We start from the raw sequence: 20,486 nt of genomic DNA, 5'->3' as shown, positions 1-20,486 counted from the left end.
TGGTCCCTTCGTGTCCTTGCGCAGTAAGCAGAAACCACAGAAGCGCCTGCGCGATTGATCTAGAAAACAAAAGCAGAACGTGACCCTCCAGCACTATTTCTTCCAGAATGTTCACACTTCTCTTATATACTATGTGCTGACTGGTGTGTCCTTTTATTGACATGGAATTGACACTAGAATCGCTTATCAAGCAGTCTTATCGTGAGGGACGTACAATAGTGGAGAACAACTGTGTTACTCTCAGGAATACAAAAATGCAGTATCACCAAGACACAGGGGCCCATTGATAATCAATGCGCATAATACTCGGCTATCAAACAATAATTTGTTACAAAAGAAGGTACAACCAGACAGACAAGCTACTTAGCATTAACTCACAGAAATCAGAGGGAAAACAGTGTTGAATCTTTTTAGACAAAGATGTGACTGTGAACCGACTGTGTACGTACTGTCCCTTCTAACTGTAGACTTACGTATGATAGTATGTACTGGTCTTGTGAGGGTTTCAATTTCGCTGCGCAGAAGTGGAGAAACTCCATCCGTTGTCTTAAGTGAATATTGTTTGGGAATAGTAGGTGGTTAACAGTGTATTCCAATAATGAGACTATGTTACTGGCAAAGACATACAGATGCCTTGGATCAGCACTTAAGCATTTACAAGCGTTTACTTTCACTTGTAAGTAAAAGAAAAAGGTTGCTTGGTGCTTGAAGTCCCCCTCTTGGAAAATAAATGCTTCCCAGGTACTTTGGCCAGATAACCACACTGCTTCCAGACTTCCGCCTGAAAGGTCACTGCGGGTACGCCGTTTAAAGTCTTCCCCCGGAAACTGGTTTCCTGTGGTGGTGTAGATGTGTGTTCCAGTGTCTAGCACCATATGAAATCAGTGTTCCTGGGGATGGGACAGCAACACAGCCGCAGTAGGGGCAGTACGGTGACCTTTGAACCTCACAGGCGCGGATCGTAAGGTTTTCGCAACAGGGGGCCTCACCTAAGCAGCCTCTCAAAGTTAGCGTCCGTCCTTATCGTCGATCAGAAGCATCCAAAATACGGTTTTTATTGCTTTAAATATCACAAAAATAGGACGACATTCTCACGTCACGGTCCTGGCTCTAAAGGTGTGTACGCAAGTGATTTTTCTTCTGACATTTCCCCATTTTAGAAAAGCGGCTCTCGGGGGTAATTCGTGTTCTTTTCTAAAAAAGAGGTGCTTGGAAACGTAAACAACGGGAGGAAACAAACTGAAACAAAATGGCCTCCCCTCTGAAGGATGACTGATTTCTGTTGGTGCGTAGATCCCTCTGTGGCCTCTAGCACCATTTGAAATCGGTTATAATGACTGGGGTTCCGTTCGCCTGAAGCTCCTCCTCCTCTTCGCGAAGGCCCCGCCCCTTCCTCGCAGCTCCGCCTCCTTGCTGCCACTCGGCACTGATATCCGGGAGTACTCTGTGGAGACATAAACAGCCGAATGGGATTTTTCCATGGGAGAGAACACACCCCCCCACCAGGTAAACGTGTTCCAGAGGGGGCAGCAGTCGGACCCCCCCCTAGGTAAATGAGCTTCGTCGAAATACTACTCTGTTAATAAAAATCTGCACACACATTTCCTTTAATTTATTTCTGTGCACTGACAAGGTATAGCTGATTTCTAATCCATCTGTACGGAAAAGGACATTGAAGAGGACTCTTCAGAGGTAAGACTATATATAGAATTAAATGTACTGGGACAGTGACTCAGACCCAGTCTGCTGAAGTGCAGCTTGTCAGCTTTGAAGGTATGTACATCCATATTATCCATGTAGGAACTGTAGGCATTTTTATACATGGTCCCCCATTTTAGGGGGGGGGTGGGGGGTGGGGGCTGAGTTTGAATTTGAGCGAGGGTGGTGTACTCAGAGTGTACCACCACTCAGCTACACACACACGCACACACACACACACACACGTACCCACAGAAACACTCTTTCTCTAACCCGGGTCCTGTCTGTTTTTCTGAGTGTTGCAGTGAAAGAGCGTTTGCCTGATTGCGGGTGTCTAATGGATGAGGCGGTGGGACACAACGGTCAGGACGTAAGTGCCTTCTCTTCATTTAATCAGGTGCCTTCGACCCCATTCACACCACAGACCATTCTCCTGGGGTCAGTCAGCGTTTTGGTAATCAGACTCTATTGTGAGTGCCGCACTGATGCTGGCTGGGCTGCAGTTGACTGATTGAGCAAAAGGGGGGCGCTCTTGTGGGGAGGCGTACCCACAAACCGTATCCGCACCCCTGCTGCAGTGAGACGAGCCCCCCCCCCCCAAAAGCTCCCCCCCCATCGCCCCATCGTGGGCGTGTGTCATTTCAAGCGCTCCCCAAAGTACTGTACCTTTCAATAGCGCAGAGAAAAGCGCATGTAATTTACCAGAAACGAAGGCACAGGCTTAACTCAGTTGGAGAAATGTGCAAACCCGCTAACCACAGAGAGGAAGCCGACGCGGGACGAGTCCCAGGGAATGGGAGATCTGCAGTGGATCGTGAAATGTGTTCTAAGTGCGGGTTATGGTTATGGTATGGTTAAGTGGTTTTGGTTAGCGTGCGGTTAGCGTGCGGGGGGGGGGGTCCCAGTTGACCTGTGTGTGATTTGTGTTGTTCCGGCAGTGCCCCGCTGAGCGGATTCACCACGGCTGCACGTGATTGGCTGGAGCCCTCTGTTGCCCCAGGTCTTCGGCCGCCACGAAGCGGAGAAGAGGTCGCCGCGAATGCGGGCAGTGTTCCGGTTCCTCCTGTCCCGGCTCAAAGCCTGTCTGCCGGTCGGGGCATCGCTCAAGTGGAGCGTTCGATACCGATCAACGGCCTTGCCATCGCCTGGAGGGGAATAGATATCTATCTGTAGATCACGATGATGATGAAGACGATGATGATCAATTGTAAAGGTCTTCCGTAAGACTGTGAGGGCTGGGCACCGCTAGCACTAATTAACTGTTCGTTAACAATCGTGAATTCAGCCTTTCAGTCCCTCATCCTTTTGGGCCGATTGCGATTATCATTCTGGAGCCGCAATAATAATATTGTTAATGAGAATTACTCCCAGCTGTGTGAATTAATGCTCGCTAACGTGCTGCGATATTACTGAGAATAAAACCTTCCTGCTGGAATTGTTTTTAATTGGAGCCAGGGGCTTTCTTTGTGATTTTACTGAAGATGCATTGTATTCATTGTCCTCCAGGTGTAGCCATTTGGATGAAATGGTACTAACTACAGTACTAGGTATTAGAATGCCATAAGATGTCTGTAAGAAGGGGAATATTGTACATGTTTATGTTTTATGTATGTAGATATGTCTGTATATTTGTATATGCACTGAACTGGTTGACTGAAATGATGTGTTTATTTTTATTTTAACTTAATTTTAATTAATGCATTTTATTTGTTTTCTGTTGTGTTTCTCTGCTTGGTACACATATATTCTCTAGATTATGTAATTGATTTCTGTGCATCTGTCTTTAACAGTGTAGATACAGTGAAGTATGTTAATATACTGAATTGTTTATGGAATCTATTTTATTTATTTATTTATTTATTTATTTTTGTGTACAGCTGTCACATGTACGGCCCATCTTTCTTTAATGGAAGTTAATGATAGTAAATTAAGAGGAAGTGTTTCAGTAGATTAAGTGCACGGCGCACTCTGCTGGATATAAAGTGGAATTACAGTCGAGAAAGCGCTGATATTTTTTACCCAGACGGCGCACTCTGCTGGATAAAAAGTGGAATTACAGTCGAGAAAGCGCTGATATTTTTTACCCAGACTTTGTCGTTGTTTGGTACACATTCTCTATATTATTTAAGAAATATCTGTGTCTCTGTGTCTGACAATTTAGATACAGTAAGAGTGTGATGTATGTTCATATACTGTATTGTACTCTTCGCACAAATTGTATTCCTTTATATATAATCTCGCTTTTAAGCTCTTCACAGTACTAATATTTAAGCTGTTTGTGAAATCTATTATTATTATTATTATTATTATTATTATTATTATTATGTAGAGCTCTCAAATGTACGAACCATCTTTCTTTAGTGGGAGTTACTGGGGGTAAATTAAGGGGAAGTGTGTCAGTAGAATAAGTGCACGGCGCAACAGGGGAGGGATTTGCCTCCCTCTGCTGGATAAAAAGTGCAATTACAGTCGAGAAAGTCTAGGTAAAAAATATCAGCGCTTTGTCGTTGTGTGGTACACATTCTCTAGATTATTTAAGAAGTATCTGTGTCTCTGTGTCTGACAATTTAGATACAGTAAGAGTGTGATGTATGTTCATATACTATATTGTACTCTTTGCACAAATTGTATTCCTTTATGTATGATCGCGCTTTTAAGTTCTTCACAGTCCTAATAATTAAGCTGTTTGGGAAATCTATTTTATTATTATTATTATTATTATTATTATTATTATTAGTATTATGTTATAGAGCTGTCAAATGTAAGGCCCATCTTTCTTTAATGGGAGTTAATGGGAGTAAATTAAGGGGAAGTGTTTCAGTAGAATAAGTGCACGACACAACAGGGGAGGGATTTGCCTCCCTCTGCTGGATAAAAAATGGAATTACAGTCGAGAAAGTCTAGGTAAAAAATATCAGCGCTCTGTCGTTATGTTCATGTCAATTTTTCAGTATGGTTGTCAAATGAAAGTGGATTTTCAATGTTGCCCACAGATTGCCTTCTGTGGACAAAAAATAAATAAAATATAATCTTCTGAAACAAACTGTTCTTTCTGTGTCTTATTTTATTGTGTCTTATTTTATTGACCAATGACAACACAATTCAAATAACACAACTTTCAAGGCTGAAATGTAATGGCAGTCGCAAATATCAAAATCAAAAACACACAGAATTATATATCAAAATGAAAAAAAAAATAACCACAGTGTATTTACAGAGAGCCCTGTTTTTTATTTATTTTATTTTTTAACATATTTAACCAATTAATCAGGGCTTCTGGTCAGGTTTACACTTTGAATTGTCCGTTGCTCCAAGTCTAGTAATCATAAATGCAAATGCCTTTCGTAAATAAAGCCAATACTTTTGCAAAATGTCATATATGTTAAGATGTTCGGTTAAATTTGACATCCTTCTCTTTGTGCTCATTTTGGGAGAATAAGGGAGCATAGGTAACAACATTTCCATTTTGTACCAGGACTGAAACACAGACACACACACTCCCCAGGTTATGTGCGGTTTTGTCGAAGATGCAAACTTCAAACTTGCACAGAAAATGTACAGTACCTTGGATCAAATTCGCAACTTTTTGTGACTCTGAGAAGCTATACACTGTCATTCAATGCACACATCTTGATTATTATTATTTCCTATTTCAATATGCACAGTTCAGTTGTGCTTCAGGGTTTTACACCATTATATTACAATGGGAGGACATCATTTTTTTTTATTATTTTGTCAAAATTATTCCAATTTTGCATTATCGATGGCTTTGACCGAGGTCTGTTTAAAACGGGTTGGAAAGCTGGTTAAGGAATTAATTGGCGGAATCCTAGGCCACTACAGTCAATATATTTGTCTCCCTCTTGTGGACATAAAATGCACCTGCAACAGAGTAGCCGGTAACCAAAGCGTAATGGCGTATCTGCAGTTAATCGCCATTACAGCACAGAAAAGCACTGCACGGGCGCGTATAATTTCTTTCGGCCTTCTTTAAACTTCGCATGTGAGGTCACAAGACGCAGTGAACCGGATGTTGTCTCCTCTTGACGGAGAGCAAGAGGCAAAGCGATGTGGGGAGCGTCGGTGCAATTGTTAAATTACGTTAATTGTGCAATTAAAATTCATTGTTGAGGATTACGATTAGTTTTCGCTTCTTCAGCGTAGCAAATGAAAAAAAACTATCCAAGGAGTACAGGAAACACTTATCAACGGAGTACATGCAACATTTGCGTTCAATAGCCATACCAGTTCTAAGCCAGGACTGAAATACGCACACACGCACAAACATTTCACTCGCTTTACAGCAGCGCAAGCCGAATTAAAATACAGCAGCGCTCTGTAGGGTCAAATGTATGTGGATTTTTAATGTTGCGCACAATTTGCACTCATGGGCTAAGAAAGGTCGACTGAAACTGTTATTATTGCATGGTCATTTTATTGCGCAACGACAGCTCAAGTTCAACTTTCAAAGCTGCAGTTTAATGGAAGAATACAGTTCCGAAATGCACACTGAGTACTGTGCACTTAAAACCCCAGCAACCCAACACACACTGAAACTGTTCACTGGACAGTATGCCTTACGCAAGCAGAGAAAATTAGCATTCTCTGATGTGCAGTAACGGCAACACGGACTATCTCATTTGATTGCTGTGAAGGTATACATACAAAGGGAAAACATTTTTTTAACCAACTAATCACCTTCAGTCACACCTGTAAGCTATTACTTCTTTAACCAGTAATTAGGTGCTCTTATTGGAGACACTTTGAATCACCAGTTAAAATCACAACTCACAAATGCAAAGGAATTCCATCAATGAGACAAAAGCTTTCACAAAGTAGCTTCTATATATTCAGCTTTGGGTTTATGTTTTGCCACCTTTTACAAAAATATACATTTGTTTAACATTTCTAAACATTTAAAAATAAAATATAAAACGCTGTATACAGAGCTTGTGGGTTCACACAACACTTCCTTTTGTATTTCTGACCTTCTGTCCACTGCATCAGCCAATAAGCATTAAGCCATCAAGCATTGAGCTCACTGTAGCAGCAGTGCAGTACTTAATGCATCACGCTCAGCAGTATTGAGCTTACTGTAGTTTAGTGTAATGGTTAAGGAACTGGACTTGTAACCCGTAGGTCAGGGGTTCAAATCCCAGGTGTCCAAGCGCAAAATTAGTCTTAGCCTGTATTACTGCAGTAACGTACACCACTTCTGTATCTGAGGTATAACAGGTCACTACGTTACAAAAAAAAAAGAGGTTATGCAAAATACTGTGGATTATGAGCGTCTGAAAAATCCTGGTAAATCTGGAGTTTGAGTTCTGTCTCATAATCTTAAATCCACTATAATCGCCCACCGAAACAGCCACGGCCACCGTGGCTTAACGGTAGAGTTGCCGTCTGGGGACCGCAGCGTCGAGGGTTCAAGCCTCGTTCTTCATCTTTATTTCTCCTTTGTTTCTGTTGTCTCATCACCTTCTATGCACCGCATCAACAGCCACATGCTCAGGACACCGTGGCGTAACGGTACTGGCTTTGCCTCTGGTTGGAACGGTAAAGAGTTCGAACCTCGCTCATCTTTATTCATTGTGAGTTTTGGTGATCTCATCATCTTCTATCCACATGTCACCAGCAAACATGTCCGTTCCTCGGTGGTGCAGAGGTACTGTGTTTGCCTCCGGGCCGAAAGGTTGAGGGTTCAAGTCCCGTTCATTACCTTTAGTTCTCTTGTGTTTCTGTGATGTCACCATCTTCTGTCTACTGCAGAGACGGCAAACCCACCGAAGGGAAGGTGGGGCGAAGGTAGTAGCCTTGCCTACGGACGCAAAGCTTCAGGGTTCAAACCCCATTCTTTATCTTTACTTCTCTTACAGTGCTGTAGGTTTATCTTCTATGCACTGTTGCTCCAATGGGCAGAGCGTGAATACCATGGTGGTGTGGTGGTATTGTCATGGGCTTGGAATCATAAGGTTCTGGGTTCAAGCCCCGGTCTCGCCACTTGTTTTCCAGTTCTGAGGTCCCGACTTACAGACTTCACTGCAAGAACGAAAAAAAAAAAAAAACGTCAAAGTTACGGTGGCGCAGAGGAATGGTCCTCGTCTCCCAACACCGAGGTCTGGGGTTCAATCCCCGCTCTCCCCTTTCAGTTTGTGCAGCTTTGGTCCATTGTTCTGTTTAAATGCGCAAAAAAAATGAGCGATAAATGCGAAGGAGTATGTGGCGTAGGGGGCTGGACCGATCCTCAGGAGGTAGAGGTTGATGGTTCGATTCCCCGAGACCGCACCTGAGCAACGTTGGTGGTCCCCAAGGGTGGGGGAGGTGTGTGTGTGGTGTGAGTGGACGGGCAGGCAATCTGGCCCCCCGGAATTTCCCAGAATACAACATGGGGGTTATAATATTTTTTTTCAAAATCAAAATTTTCTGAAGGCAAAAAAAAAAAAAAAAATTTGACAGGGGCCCCACTCTCTGTTAGTGCATTACTACTGACAGTCCCACATACTGCTACGCAATCAAATGAACTCATTTGATTGCAGAAAGGTAGCAGTATGTAAGACTGGCAGTAGTAATGCACTAATATACACCAAATCTGGTGCATAGAAACAAAAACAAACAAAACCAAACTCATGCTTACACAGCGCCTCCATCTGGGGACTTCCTGCTTCTGCAGACAAGCTGGAGAGAAAAAAAGGGGGGGAATGTTTAAAATAAAATATAATCAAAATATGTTACATATGAACATACATTATGTAAATGAAAACAGAGGCATTAACAATCTTTGTTAAAAGAGGGTTGGAAAGACAGCATTGGTGGAATTAGTGCAGGGTGCGACAGGTGAAGGATTTGTCTCACTCTGCTGGACAAAAAATGGAATTACAGCAGAGCAAGTAAAACACTAAAGTCTATTTTTGAAAGGCTGGCGAATACATGCAGATTTTTTCCCATTACTCACAATTGAAGTTAAACTCAGTTTATTGCATAAAGGCAGAAGTATGTAAGACTGGCAGAGACATTAACAATATTCTATAGACACTGTATGTGGTGAATACATGGGAAAGTTTATGAAATGTGCATGTAGTTGAAGATGAGGACAGGGAATGTATGAATGTATGTATGTTGGAATCTGGGTGTGAATTACTAAAATGACAGTTAGCAGGCCCATCACCTTAGACCTGCGCAGGAGAACAGATAACAGATACAGCCATGCGGGTGTGTCAGTTTCTTCAAATATCTAACATGTACATATTCTCCTCCGCACATCTAAGGTGGTGAGCCTTCCAACTGAGTTCAATAACTCACATCCAGACACCAACATACATAAAGGCCCTGTCCTCATCTTCCGCAACATGCACTACAGCCTTAAATAAAACGCACATCAAATCTGATTTTTCACATGTATTGGCACATGGTATCCAACAATATCCAAGTGAAAACAATTCTCAAAATATCTGAGAACTAATTTTAAAAAATCTATGATAGCTGGGTTGCATAAAGTAGACACACCCTGATGACTGTAATCGTGAATTAGCTCACGAATAACAAAACTCCTACATCACACACGAAGCTGACTGGCCCCTACCTGGGTCCAGTTATAGTAATTCTGATTAGCACACAATGAAACAATCTGTTTCTGTAGGCTTCCTCTGCAGGGTAGTGCATTACACAGCAAAGAACAAACCATGAACAAAAAAAAGAGCATTCTAAAGGACTCAGAGGTAAAACTGCAGACAGACACAAATCAGGAGATGGGCATAACAAGATATCAAAATACTCAAATAACACAGTAAAGCACCACCGAGATCTTCCCTAGATCAGGCCGTCCCTCCAAACAGGTTTTGTCAATTAGTATTTTTAATTCATTATCGGACATTTAGAGATTTATTTCACTTGGATTTTGTGGGATACCATGTGTAAATGAAGGGGAGGGGGAAAGATCTGACTTCATGTATTTTCATTCAAGACAGTAATGTAATAAAATGTGACATTTTGAAAGAGTGAGAAACCTTCCTACAGCCATAGAATGGACTTACATATGACCATATGTAGCCTAGTCATAATTACAGTTACGAAATCTAGAAACAGCCCGGAACATTACGGTAGATATGACAGATATTACGTTTTCGCCACCAAACAGGAGACTACAAAAACGTCAAACAAACCAATTCAGCCACGGCTGCAAGCTAGCTACTGCTGCTATCTAAGGTGGATCACTCTAAACAGGACTGTCAACCTAGTTATATAAATCTGAGGGACAGTCAAAGACAGCAAACAAGCCTGCCCTTATGTTTAGTTAGCTAGACTGACAGTGACTTTCAATGATAAAATGATTCAAGCATCTCGCTCCAGACAAGAAATCAACGCAGTCAAAATAAATCTATCCACAGGAGTGAAAAACTTAAAATCAATGCCATTGTTAATAGTATATAGTGCTAACGTTCGAAATTACTATAACTTCCTCAAAAAAGAACAGGTAGCTAACAAGAAAATACGTGTATAATGGAGTACAACGTTACTTTGTAAATAGCAACCACATAAAGGGACTTGTATATTTAACAACGTGTCAATAAGCTATAAAACACTGGCTAACACGCTAACAGAGGTCCAGTTACGTCCATGTTTACAGTAATCTAGCTCGCTAATGTAGCTAAACTAGTGTAATCTAAATAGCTAGAGCTAGCTTGTTTGTTTGTTTATCGATGGAAAAAGTTTATTGCAAACTGGGTTAAATGTGTGAATATTATCAGGTACAATACACGAAGCACACAGAGCACTATTTTCAAAGCATTTGAAGTTAGCTTGCAAAGATTACAAACTTTGGCTTGCAGCAAAACATGTAATTACCTTTCTGAAGCACTGCAGCGGTGGTGTATTTACAATTTGCAGACACCTGGCTACCGCGTGGTTTTTCGACAGTGGTTTACTCGGGAAATGAAGTCCAACGACTAATCGGCTTCAGCAATCACGTCGAGTTATTAACTACATATCCCATAAATGCTCCCCAAAACACAAACATTGCGTCACGCTCTGTCAAACCGTATATGCTGGAGTAAACGGGGCGGATCCCTTTCATGTGACGCTCGCTTTACATATGTACTGGCGTTACACAGTGTTACACAGATTGTTTCTTAAACTTAATTGTAGCAGATGAAGTGGTGGGCTTAAAGTATGAAAAAACATGTCTATGACCAGTTGTTGTATTTAGATTATTTTTTGAGGGGCATTCATCTGTACGTGTACGGAACAGGTACGGAATAAGACAAACGACAGACGCTGCAGGCTGGAGAGAAAAAAGGTAACACGGCTTTCTTTCACTTGTGTTTAAACTGCGCCGCCAAGCAAAAATACTACAGAATGACACTCGAATGGAGCTTACGGAAAGATTCAGTTTTATTTCTTCACTCATGAGAAAATTATAACCAAGTGAGCAAGTGAAAATGTAGCCTCCAGACCTTTGATAATATATCTAGGCTATTGCTGTCTCCAACTTTATTACCGGGATCATCTGTCAAAATTTTGGACTACAAACAGCTTTACTAAACTATATGATGGTGTCACGATTACCAAATCAATGCTTTTCGATGTCTTGAGTGATACCTGCAAATTTGTTAATATTGAAGGGGAAAAAACGATCGCAAAGCAATGTCGTGAGCCCACACAGGTCAATGTTAGCAAAGGCGCTGAGAGTTTGAAAAAACTCCCATGACATTTGTGTCCAATGGAAAAATATACCTGTGCTGACATCTTTGCGCCACCTGCAAATACGGTTATGTAGGTGGATTGAATGGGTATCAATATACCTATATGTAGTAGCACACACATAAACGTATTATCTTATATCTAAGTGAGTATAGAGCCCCCCCAAAGCACCCTATGTGAAAAAAATATCTCAACGTGCAAATCCATTCGTTAATTGCAGGATGTGGTTTAAGATTTTAGCTGACATGAGGAAGAAATTGATTATGAGAGATTGTAGTATCAGTAACCAGAACAGGATGTAGCAGATAATATCCGCACGTTTCAATCTTTAGAAGGGAAAGTTCTAGTGACGCCCTCTTGTGGCCGTTAATTTTTTAGACATAGTAATGTGCCGCACTGTTTGTTGCAATGGGAAAATTCTGGTGGCTCCCTCTTGTGGACACACATAGGAATAACATCAAATTACGACAAGGCGTATTTTCTTCCTCCTAAATTCGTAAATGCTGCCGAGGCACTAGACACTGATACAGTGATGTCATTGTCGACTGTAGCCAGGAGTCTTGAAACAATGCATGATTGGCTAGAGCATCTCCTTGTGGCCAGTCAACTGCTCTGATCAAATGGAGCTTAGTTCCGATCTGTTACCATTTCCAACACAAGGGCACATAACACAGATAGATCAGTTACAGTCCAGAACATTCTTCTGAAGGGCTACATTTCAGTTAAAACCACAGAAAACCTTTTGTCTTTCAAATAATACATTTCATTTTTGCAAAAAAAAAAAGTGTTTCTGTTTGTACACAGCAGAAATATTTACAAATAGAAAACAAACACAAGCATCCACAGACAGCCAAACACATGCAAGTACACACACACACACTCACTCGCTCCATCTAATCCCAGAGAAAACGCAAGTGTCGTATTCACAGGGATTTGATAGCTGGTGAACGGAGAGTAATTTCAAGATCTTGATTCCTTCAGATGTGCAAATCTCCGAAAATGTTTGCAGAGCAAACTATTGCAGATTATAGCATGGTGGTATAAACCACATTGTCTGCCACACGGCAGTTTGAGGCAAGGAAGACAGGCTGACATCAGCCACATAACCCAAAGCCCAGCAGCAGTTTATATAAACATGTACTTTGCAATCAACTGAAAATGTGCAAATTCCCGCTGGCTCGTTTGCCTTTCTGATCAGAATCTACTTGAACAGATAAGTGAGCAGCCATTCTTCATTCAGTATATACTGTAATGGAACTGTAATGCACTGGGAATACACTGAAATAAAATACATTGTCTAGATTAGGCGACACCTGCTGGCCAAAACCGGTGTGACAGTTCTAGTTGAAGCCAGTCAGATCCGCCTGAAACCAGTCAGATCCAGATGAAACCAGTCGGATCCAGATGAGGAAAGTCCCTGGGGCTGGTGCTGTACAGACCTGAGATCAGTTTGCCTCACTGAGAGAACACTACAGCCAAAGAGCTCCTCAAACAAAACATTTGAATCAAAGCTTCAGTGAAACTAACTGACCTCTCAAACAGCGAACACAGGGCCTTCTCAGTCTTGTTTTCAGTCATTTGTAATTATCATTATAATTTTAACAATTATCAAGATTTAACCCCGACGTACTGCAGTGGAACTATAACCGTTGGCCGCCATTGCCACTGTGGTGTTTTGATTGTACAAGTCATCTTGGTACCAGTCCAGTTGCATAATGGCTCAATTTCCTGGCAGGACAAGACTGATGTAATGATGTAATGCTAACATCTTTGTGGCAGCTGCAAATACGGTTATGTAGGTGGATTGATTGGGTATCAATATACCTATATGTAGTAGCACACTCATAAACGTATTATCTTATATCTAAGTGTGTACAGAGTCCCCCAAAGCACCCTATGTGGAAAAAAATATCTCAACGTGCAAATCCATTCGTTAATTGCAGGGTGTAATGCAGTAAAGTCTGACCCTCCCCGAGTAGGCCTACATGTGCAAATAATTAACCAAAAAGTGTGTTCATTCGTGGCCTTAGCATTTGGCTTAAGTGGCTGTTGAACTTTGCACTTCATTCTGTATTTGTCTGTTTGACAATATTCAACAGAGCTTCTGTTGCGCTGGAAGCATCGCAAATACTCCCAACGGGAAACCGCACAGAAGAAACCTCTGAAATTAATTTTGTGACTGGCCGATGAATCTTTTTTTTTTTTTGTAATTAATGGACGTCACGTCGAGTTTACCTGCCGCAGGGACCCGGGCTCACTTCGCATTTATCTGGCGGGTAGCCATTTTGATTGGCCTTTTCATTGCACAAAGAAGAAAGCTTTCGATTGGCACGGAATGTTTCGCTACAGATGAAGCCCAGAGAAGAAGAGTGGGCGGGGGCTGGGGAGCTCCACGCCCCTCCGCGGTCCGGGCGGGAGACCCCGTTCCTCCTCCGCATCACTCGACCTCATCCTCTTCTGCATCGGCAAATGCATTCTCCTAGAAGAAGAGACATGTTTACTGTGTCATACACAAATGTGTATACATGAATGTGTCATACACAAAATATGTATTCCATCAACGATATGCTCTTATCTCAAACCCTCTCTGAGCAGTAGGGAGTATTTGACATGCTTTACACAGATGAAATTTCATACGCAATAACAATAACCTTGCCTCAACCTTGACGCTTACCGTTTTCTTAAGAGGACGAGAGGGATGAGAAAGCAATTAAATATTATCTCTTTAATAAAAGAAACAGAACGAAATGTGTTCAAAGTCTTTTTTTTTTACACAAATTGCATTTCAATGAAAAATGAGCAAAATACTTAAGGCTCTAGTGTTTGGCCCCAATTGTGAAAAAGGTTTGGCTGTCCAAATCAAGGACTAACCCTTGTGCTAGCCCTTTCCCTAGCCTCTAAGCATAACTGTAATCTTGGGACTAACCCTTGTGCTAGCCCTTTCCCTAGCCTCCAAGCATAACTGTAATCTTGGGACTAACCCTTGTGCTAGCCCTTTCCCTAGCCTCTAAGCATAACTGTAATCTTGGGACTAACCCTTGTGCTAGCCCTTTCCCTAGCCTCTAAGCATAACTGTAATCTAGTGACTAACCCTTGTGCTAGCCCTTTCCCTAGCCTCTAAGCATAACTGTAATCTAGTGACTAACCCTTGTGCTAGCCCTTTCCCTAGCCTCTAAGCATAACTGTAATCTTGGGACTAACCCTTGTGCTAGCCCTTTCCCTAGCCTCTAAGCATAACTGTAATCTTGGGACTAACCCTTGTGCTAGCCCTTTCCCTAGCCTCTAAGCATAACTGTAATCTAGTGACTAACCCTTGTGCTAGCCCTTTCCCTAGCCTCCAAGCATAACTGTAATCTTGGGACTAACCCTTGTGCTAGCCCTTTCCCTAGCCTCTAAGCATAACTGTAATCTTGGGACTAACCCTTGTGCTAGCCCTTTCCCTAGCCTCTAAGCATAACTGTAATCTAGTGACTAACCCTTGTGCTAGCCCTTTCCCTAGCCTCTAAGCATAACTGTAATCTTGGGACTAACCCTTGTGCTAGCCCTTTCCCTAGCCTCTAAGCATAACTGTAGTCTAGTGACTAACCCTTGTGCTAGCCCTTTCTGCCATCTCATAGCTTATCCCATCATACACTGACCAACCAGGATTTAGAGCTTAGGCCCGTAAATTGTATGATCAGACGTATGTGATTAGAATGCTCTTAGCTGGACATTCTAACGCTGATGTCACAATCACTGCTGGTAATTGAAAGCGGCGGAATTCTAGAACACCGACCTTTGAGACAACGTTCCGAAAGACCTACTCTCCCAAAGGGTTTTAACGAGCCGTGTAAACACTCAATTTCACACACGCCGTGCAACGTTTATCTCCAGCAGTGAACGGGCAGGGGGCGGAACGTCAAGCGCGTGTCGTGTTCGGTGTGCCTCACCCATCCCCCGTGCTGCTGCACCCAGGTGGAGAAGTTCTCCCGCAGGTATTTGGCCCCGAAGCCCATCACCATGTTCATGGGGTGCCCGTCCACGGCGGTCAGCTTCCGGGTCACCTCGCAGGCCAGGGCGATCCTGGAAACTGCGCCGGAGGGGGAGGAGGAGGAGGAGGAGGAGGGCGCCACCTCCTGGAGGAACCGGCTGGCGATCCTCGCGAACGCGGCGTAGGTGAAGTCGCCGCCGCCGAAGTGCCGAGCCAAAACCTTGTCCTCCTTTATCTGGCAGGAAAATCACGGCGGTAATGTCACGCGCAGGGGGCTTCACCCGGGACGCGTGTACAGCATTCGGGTTACAGCGCGTTTCAATCAGACCATTCAAGTACTTATCTGCGCTCTGCTGATCTTGCCTGGTGTATTGGAACCAATGAAATGCTCTCAAAAAAAATGAACAACCCCGCCTTTTGGTCATATTGGCAGTCTCAAATACACCAGGCAAGATCACTAGAACACAGAAAAGAATTTGAATCCTAATACGTATTCGACCCAGGTCTGATTTAAATGCACCTGACATGCATGACAGGGGCATTATTAAGGCGCACCGCAAATTGCATTAAACATTTTATATGATTATATTTTTATAAACATATATCTTGCGTTCCTATCTTGCGATTCAAGTCAGAGGACAAGGTTGTGGACCCCCTTCCATTTGGACATGAACAAAAGACAAATTAAAACAGAATAAAATAATGTGATGCTCGGGCCCTGGAACTAGGACTGAGCACAAACAACACACACAGTTTAAGAACAACACAACGCAGCGTACATGTTATACACACACCCTGTCTGTCGGTTTAACAAACTCCTCTGTCAAATCGCACAAAATCACATTCCCCTTAACGATATACCCTCCTGAGATTCGGCAGAAACAAAAGTTTTTTTTTTTTTTCCCTTGGATGACGAAAACATTTCCAAAACATCATTAATAGTTTTTTATTGAATGTCCCTTGTGGTGTGGGATTCGGCATAGTCGAGCAAAACGGCAATATACGGTTCTTAAGATAAAGACCAGAGAATCATGTCCCCTACAGGGGACAAAAATGAATTGCTGGGTCTTATGGGGATATGGGATGGGCCAGACCGACTGCTCGTGTATGCGGGGGTGTCCTGGACTGAGCCGTGGCAGCTTAGGCCCGGCACCCCATTGGCTTACCTTCTCGGTGAACTGGTCTCCGGACTCTCGCAACAGGTCCACGATTTGCTGAATGACATCTGCGTAGAAAACGGACCAATGAAACGCGTGAGCGGGGAGCAGCGGTGGGTGTGAAGACTCGAAAAAGGCCCGCTCAATTCTGCGCAGCTAGGATGGTTCTGTAAACCACTGGTCCAGTGCCAACCAGGTAGGTAGCATTTAGCCTAAGCCCTTGTTATTTGACCTCCTCATTTTGAACCATGTCTGTGATAGCACATCGAAAGAAATTAGACTTCTAGAATTGACTATTTTACTTCGAGTCTGACTCACCCAACCCCCCCCCCCCCAGTTTTAAAGACATGAGCTAAATATTTTTAAATATACCAGTAGACAGTAGAGCAAATTATTGTCAAACTTGACAACATTTCACAAAACTATGGCCAAGTTCAGCATGTTTTTAAAGCATAGTGGTTTTGTTTGATTGGTGTTACACATTATGTAAAATTTGAGGTCTACTAAACAAATATTTTATCAAACATGTACTTGCTAGGGATGAAAAAACTGACCATGAGAAGTGCTGCATAAATGCAATCCATTACTATTATTATTATTATTATTATTATTACCATCTTGGCCGTCTGCCTCAATGTCATCCACGTTCATGTCCACCGAATCTACAATACTGCTCAGCCTGTCTGCCAAACTGGTTACATCAACTGTGAACACAGGAATAAAATGAGAAGAGCAACCATCTCACCATCACTCACCAACAACTATCACCATCTCACCATCACACACCCACAGCTATCACCATCTCACCACCACACACCCACAGCTATCACCATCTCACCATCACTCACCCACAGCTATCACCATCTCACCATCACCTACCCACAACTATCACCATCTCACCATCACTCACCCACAACTATCACCATCTCACCATCACTCACCCACAGCTATCACCATCTCACCATCACTCACCCACAACTATCACCATCTCACCATCACACACCCACAGCTATCACCATCTCACCATCACTCACCCACAACTATCACCATCTCACCATCACACACCCACAACTATCACCATCTCACCATCACACACCCACAACTATCACCATCTCACCATCACACACCCACAGCTATCACCATCGCACCATCACTCACCCACAACTATCACCATCTCACCATCACACACCCACAACTATCACCATCTCACCATCACTCACCCACAACTATCACCATCTCACCATCACACACACACAACTATCACCATCTCACCATCACTCACCCACAACTATCACCATCTCACCATCACTCACCCACAACTATCACCATCACACACCCACAACTATCACCATCTCACCATCACTCACCAACAACTATCACCATCTCACCATCACCCACCCACAACTATCACCATCTCACCATCACTCACCCACAACTATCACCATCTCACCATCACACACCCACACAACTATCACCACCTCACCATCACTCACCCACAGCTATCACCATCTCACCATCACACACCCACACAACTATCACCATCTCACCATCACTCACCCACAGCTATCACCATCTCACCATCACACTCACAACTATCACCATTTCACCATCACACACCCACAACTATCACCATCTCACCATCACACACCCACAACTATCACCATCTCACCATCACACACCCACAGCTATCACCATCTCACCATCACTCACCCACAGCTATCACCATCTCACCATCACCTACCCACAACTATCACCATCTCACCATCACTCACCCACAACTATCACCATCTCACCATCACTCACCCACAACTATCACCATCTCACCATCACTCACCCACAACTATCACCATCACACACCCACAACTATCACCATCTCACCATCACACACCCACAACTATCACCATCTCACCATCACTCACCCACAACTATCACCATCTCACCATCACTCACCCACAACTATCACCATCTCACCATCACTCACCCACAACTATCACCATCTCACCATCACACACCCACACAACTATCACCACCTCACCATCACTCACCCACAGCTATCACCATCTCACCATCACACACCCACACAACTATCACCATCTCACCATCACTCACCCACAGCTATCACCATCTCACCATCACACACCCACAACTATCACCATCACACACCCACAACTATCACCATCTCACCATCACTCACCAACAACTATCACCATCTCACCATCACACACCCACAGCTATCACCATCTCACCATCACTCACCCACAACTATCACCATCTCACCATCACACACCCACAACTATCACCATCACACACCCATAACTATCACCATCTCGCCACGATCACCCCCTACAGCCTGTCCCTTTCTCACATGCTCACCAGTCTCTCCCTTCGGCTCCTCTTCTCTGTCTCCCTGGGGACCCACACACATGAGCAGCAGCTTCCTCAGCTTGCTGGACCTCTTCCTCTTCCTGTTGGGGCTCCTGGGGGGTTCTCCGCCAGGCTGAGGCTGTGGCTGCTGCCCACTTCTGGGTCGTCTTCTCTGCGCGTAGGCCATCAGCAGCCTGAACTCCACACTGCTCTCTCCTGAGCCAGCCATCCCTCTGCTCACATCACCGTTCTCCATCTCTCCTTCTCTGCCAATCAGAGGCGAAACAAAAAAAACAAAACAAAACAAACAAAAAAAAAACACGTAAATATCAGCCAGGTGCCGCATAAACTATTTGAAACGTACATGCGCAATTGAAATCATCCACCGCCTACGTCAGACAGTAGTAGATATACAGTATGCACGCATGTGACAGACGTCACATGAAACAAACAGCTGACAGCTGAAGAACTAGAGTTAAAGGAAGTGGAGACAAAGAACATGTCCAGACTTGAACCTGCTGAAATGAGCGATACTTTCAGTTTCACTTAATTGACGAGGGTTAGGAGTTTTTTTCTGCTTAAATGGCTGGCGTGTTACGCCAGCTGTGTACTTGTCAATAATAATGCTGATTAACGTCAGGTTCCGTCCGATTCTTTTAACATCTTTCACAAATATAGCCTATATTTTGAACGTTGGATGTGAGGCTACGTTTCCAATAGCAGCTCAGTATGGAAACAATAGTCTGACATGCAGTAAAGGTACACATTTTCTACACTGAAACAAATGAAATCCGGCTCCAGTTAATTGTACGGGTGTTTCACGTTGATAGCCTTCGTTTAAATCGTTTAAATACCTTACTTGGAAACGTATGGAAGCCCCGTCAACGTGACGCAGCTTTATTGACGCCAGTCAGCAATTGTAACTGATTGCTTTCACTTCACGCCGGTTGTATGATTGCTACACTCTGAAACAAACAGGAAACATACGAATAATATCTGTAAATAAATAAATTAATAAATATTTTTTTTATGAAAAATAAAACATTTGTGAACAGAAAATGAAATAGCTAACTCGCTTGACGAGAATATACAAGCGCCACGCTATTTAAATAGTTCGTCGGTTTCTTTACTTACAGACACAATACAGTAACAATAATTACCGTCTCCTTAAGATATCCCTCCACCGACACTCCACAACACGAACTTTGGATTCTACAGTTGCCGGTTTCCAAAAGTGTCATTAATTCTAGCGGAACATAGCCTCTTGCATATTTGTTCTTGGAGTGATAACACGGGATGTCTTGGGAAATCCAAGTCACAGTCCCGCCCCATTCAGTGATGGTTCGACTGGAACTTCCACCCAAAGTTCATAAACTAACATGTTGGTTACTTCATGTAGCCATATACTAGCGCTGGGGGAGGGGGGGGGCTCATGTAGCGAATCATGCCTAGCCTATAAAAGTTTTAAAGTAGCAAGGCGTAGGACTTACGTAAATGTGTCCTTGCTAAAAGTTTATTTTCCAACAAACTTAAAAAATCCACCTCAGGGCTTTCAGTTCTGAAGTGACGAAAACTTTGGTGCACGCAGCTCTTTTATCCAC

The 20,486-nt window shown here is 43.1% G+C and overlaps 1 protein-coding gene and 3 long non-coding RNA genes across 12 annotated transcripts; 2 read left to right on the top strand and 2 right to left on the bottom strand.

The window, feature by feature from the left end:
• The first annotated feature begins 1,437 nt into the window (after window positions 1–1,437).
• LOC118219013 lies at window positions 1,438–4,741 on the top strand. The gene is made up of 2 exons (XR_004763631.1): window positions 1,438–2,068; window positions 2,637–4,741. It is a non-coding gene; the product is annotated as an uncharacterized LOC118219013 (long non-coding RNA).
• A 25-nt stretch (window positions 4,742–4,766) lies between these two features.
• On the bottom strand, window positions 4,767–10,612 carry LOC118219014. 2 transcript variants are annotated; one of them, XR_004763633.1, is made up of 3 exons: window positions 10,540–10,602; window positions 8,333–8,373; window positions 4,767–7,737 (listed from the first exon to the last, which is right to left on the bottom strand). It is a non-coding gene; the product is annotated as an uncharacterized LOC118219014 (long non-coding RNA). The 2 variants fall into 2 exon arrangements; XR_004763632.1 differs by having other exon boundaries at window positions 4,767–8,373; window positions 10,540–10,612.
• Window positions 10,613–10,742: 130 nt separating this feature from the next.
• LOC118219015 lies at window positions 10,743–14,142 on the top strand. Its single transcript, XR_004763634.1, has 2 exons — window positions 10,743–10,990; window positions 13,494–14,142. It is a non-coding gene; the product is annotated as an uncharacterized LOC118219015 (long non-coding RNA).
• On the bottom strand, window positions 12,630–20,274 carry LOC118219011 (apoptosis facilitator Bcl-2-like protein 14). 8 transcript variants are annotated; one of them, XM_035401796.1, is made up of 7 exons: window positions 20,177–20,274; window positions 19,745–19,850; window positions 18,895–19,151; window positions 17,136–17,225; window positions 16,531–16,589; window positions 15,324–15,599; window positions 12,630–13,873 (listed from the first exon to the last, which is right to left on the bottom strand). In XM_035401796.1, exons 3-7 carry the CDS (start codon window positions 19,139–19,141, stop codon window positions 13,832–13,834), a joined length of 714 nt encoding a protein of 237 aa, XP_035257687.1. In that variant the 5' UTR covers window positions 19,142–19,151; window positions 19,745–19,850; window positions 20,177–20,274; the 3' UTR covers window positions 12,630–13,831. The 8 variants fall into 8 exon arrangements, with proteins under 8 accessions (XP_035257687.1, XP_035257684.1, XP_035257685.1 ...); XM_035401793.1 differs by having other exon boundaries at window positions 19,740–19,850; window positions 20,046–20,258; XM_035401794.1 differs by having other exon boundaries at window positions 18,895–19,146; window positions 19,740–19,850; window positions 20,046–20,258.
• Window positions 20,275–20,486: the final 212 nt, after the last annotated feature.

The sequence above is a fragment of the Anguilla anguilla genome, chromosome 19 (assembly GCF_013347855.1).
Source record: "Anguilla anguilla isolate fAngAng1 chromosome 19, fAngAng1.pri, whole genome shotgun sequence".
NCBI lineage: Eukaryota > Metazoa > Chordata > Actinopteri > Anguilliformes > Anguillidae > Anguilla > Anguilla anguilla.
The sequence above is the reverse complement of the archived record's forward strand: the minus strand, read 5'-3'. Positions and strand labels throughout refer to the sequence as shown.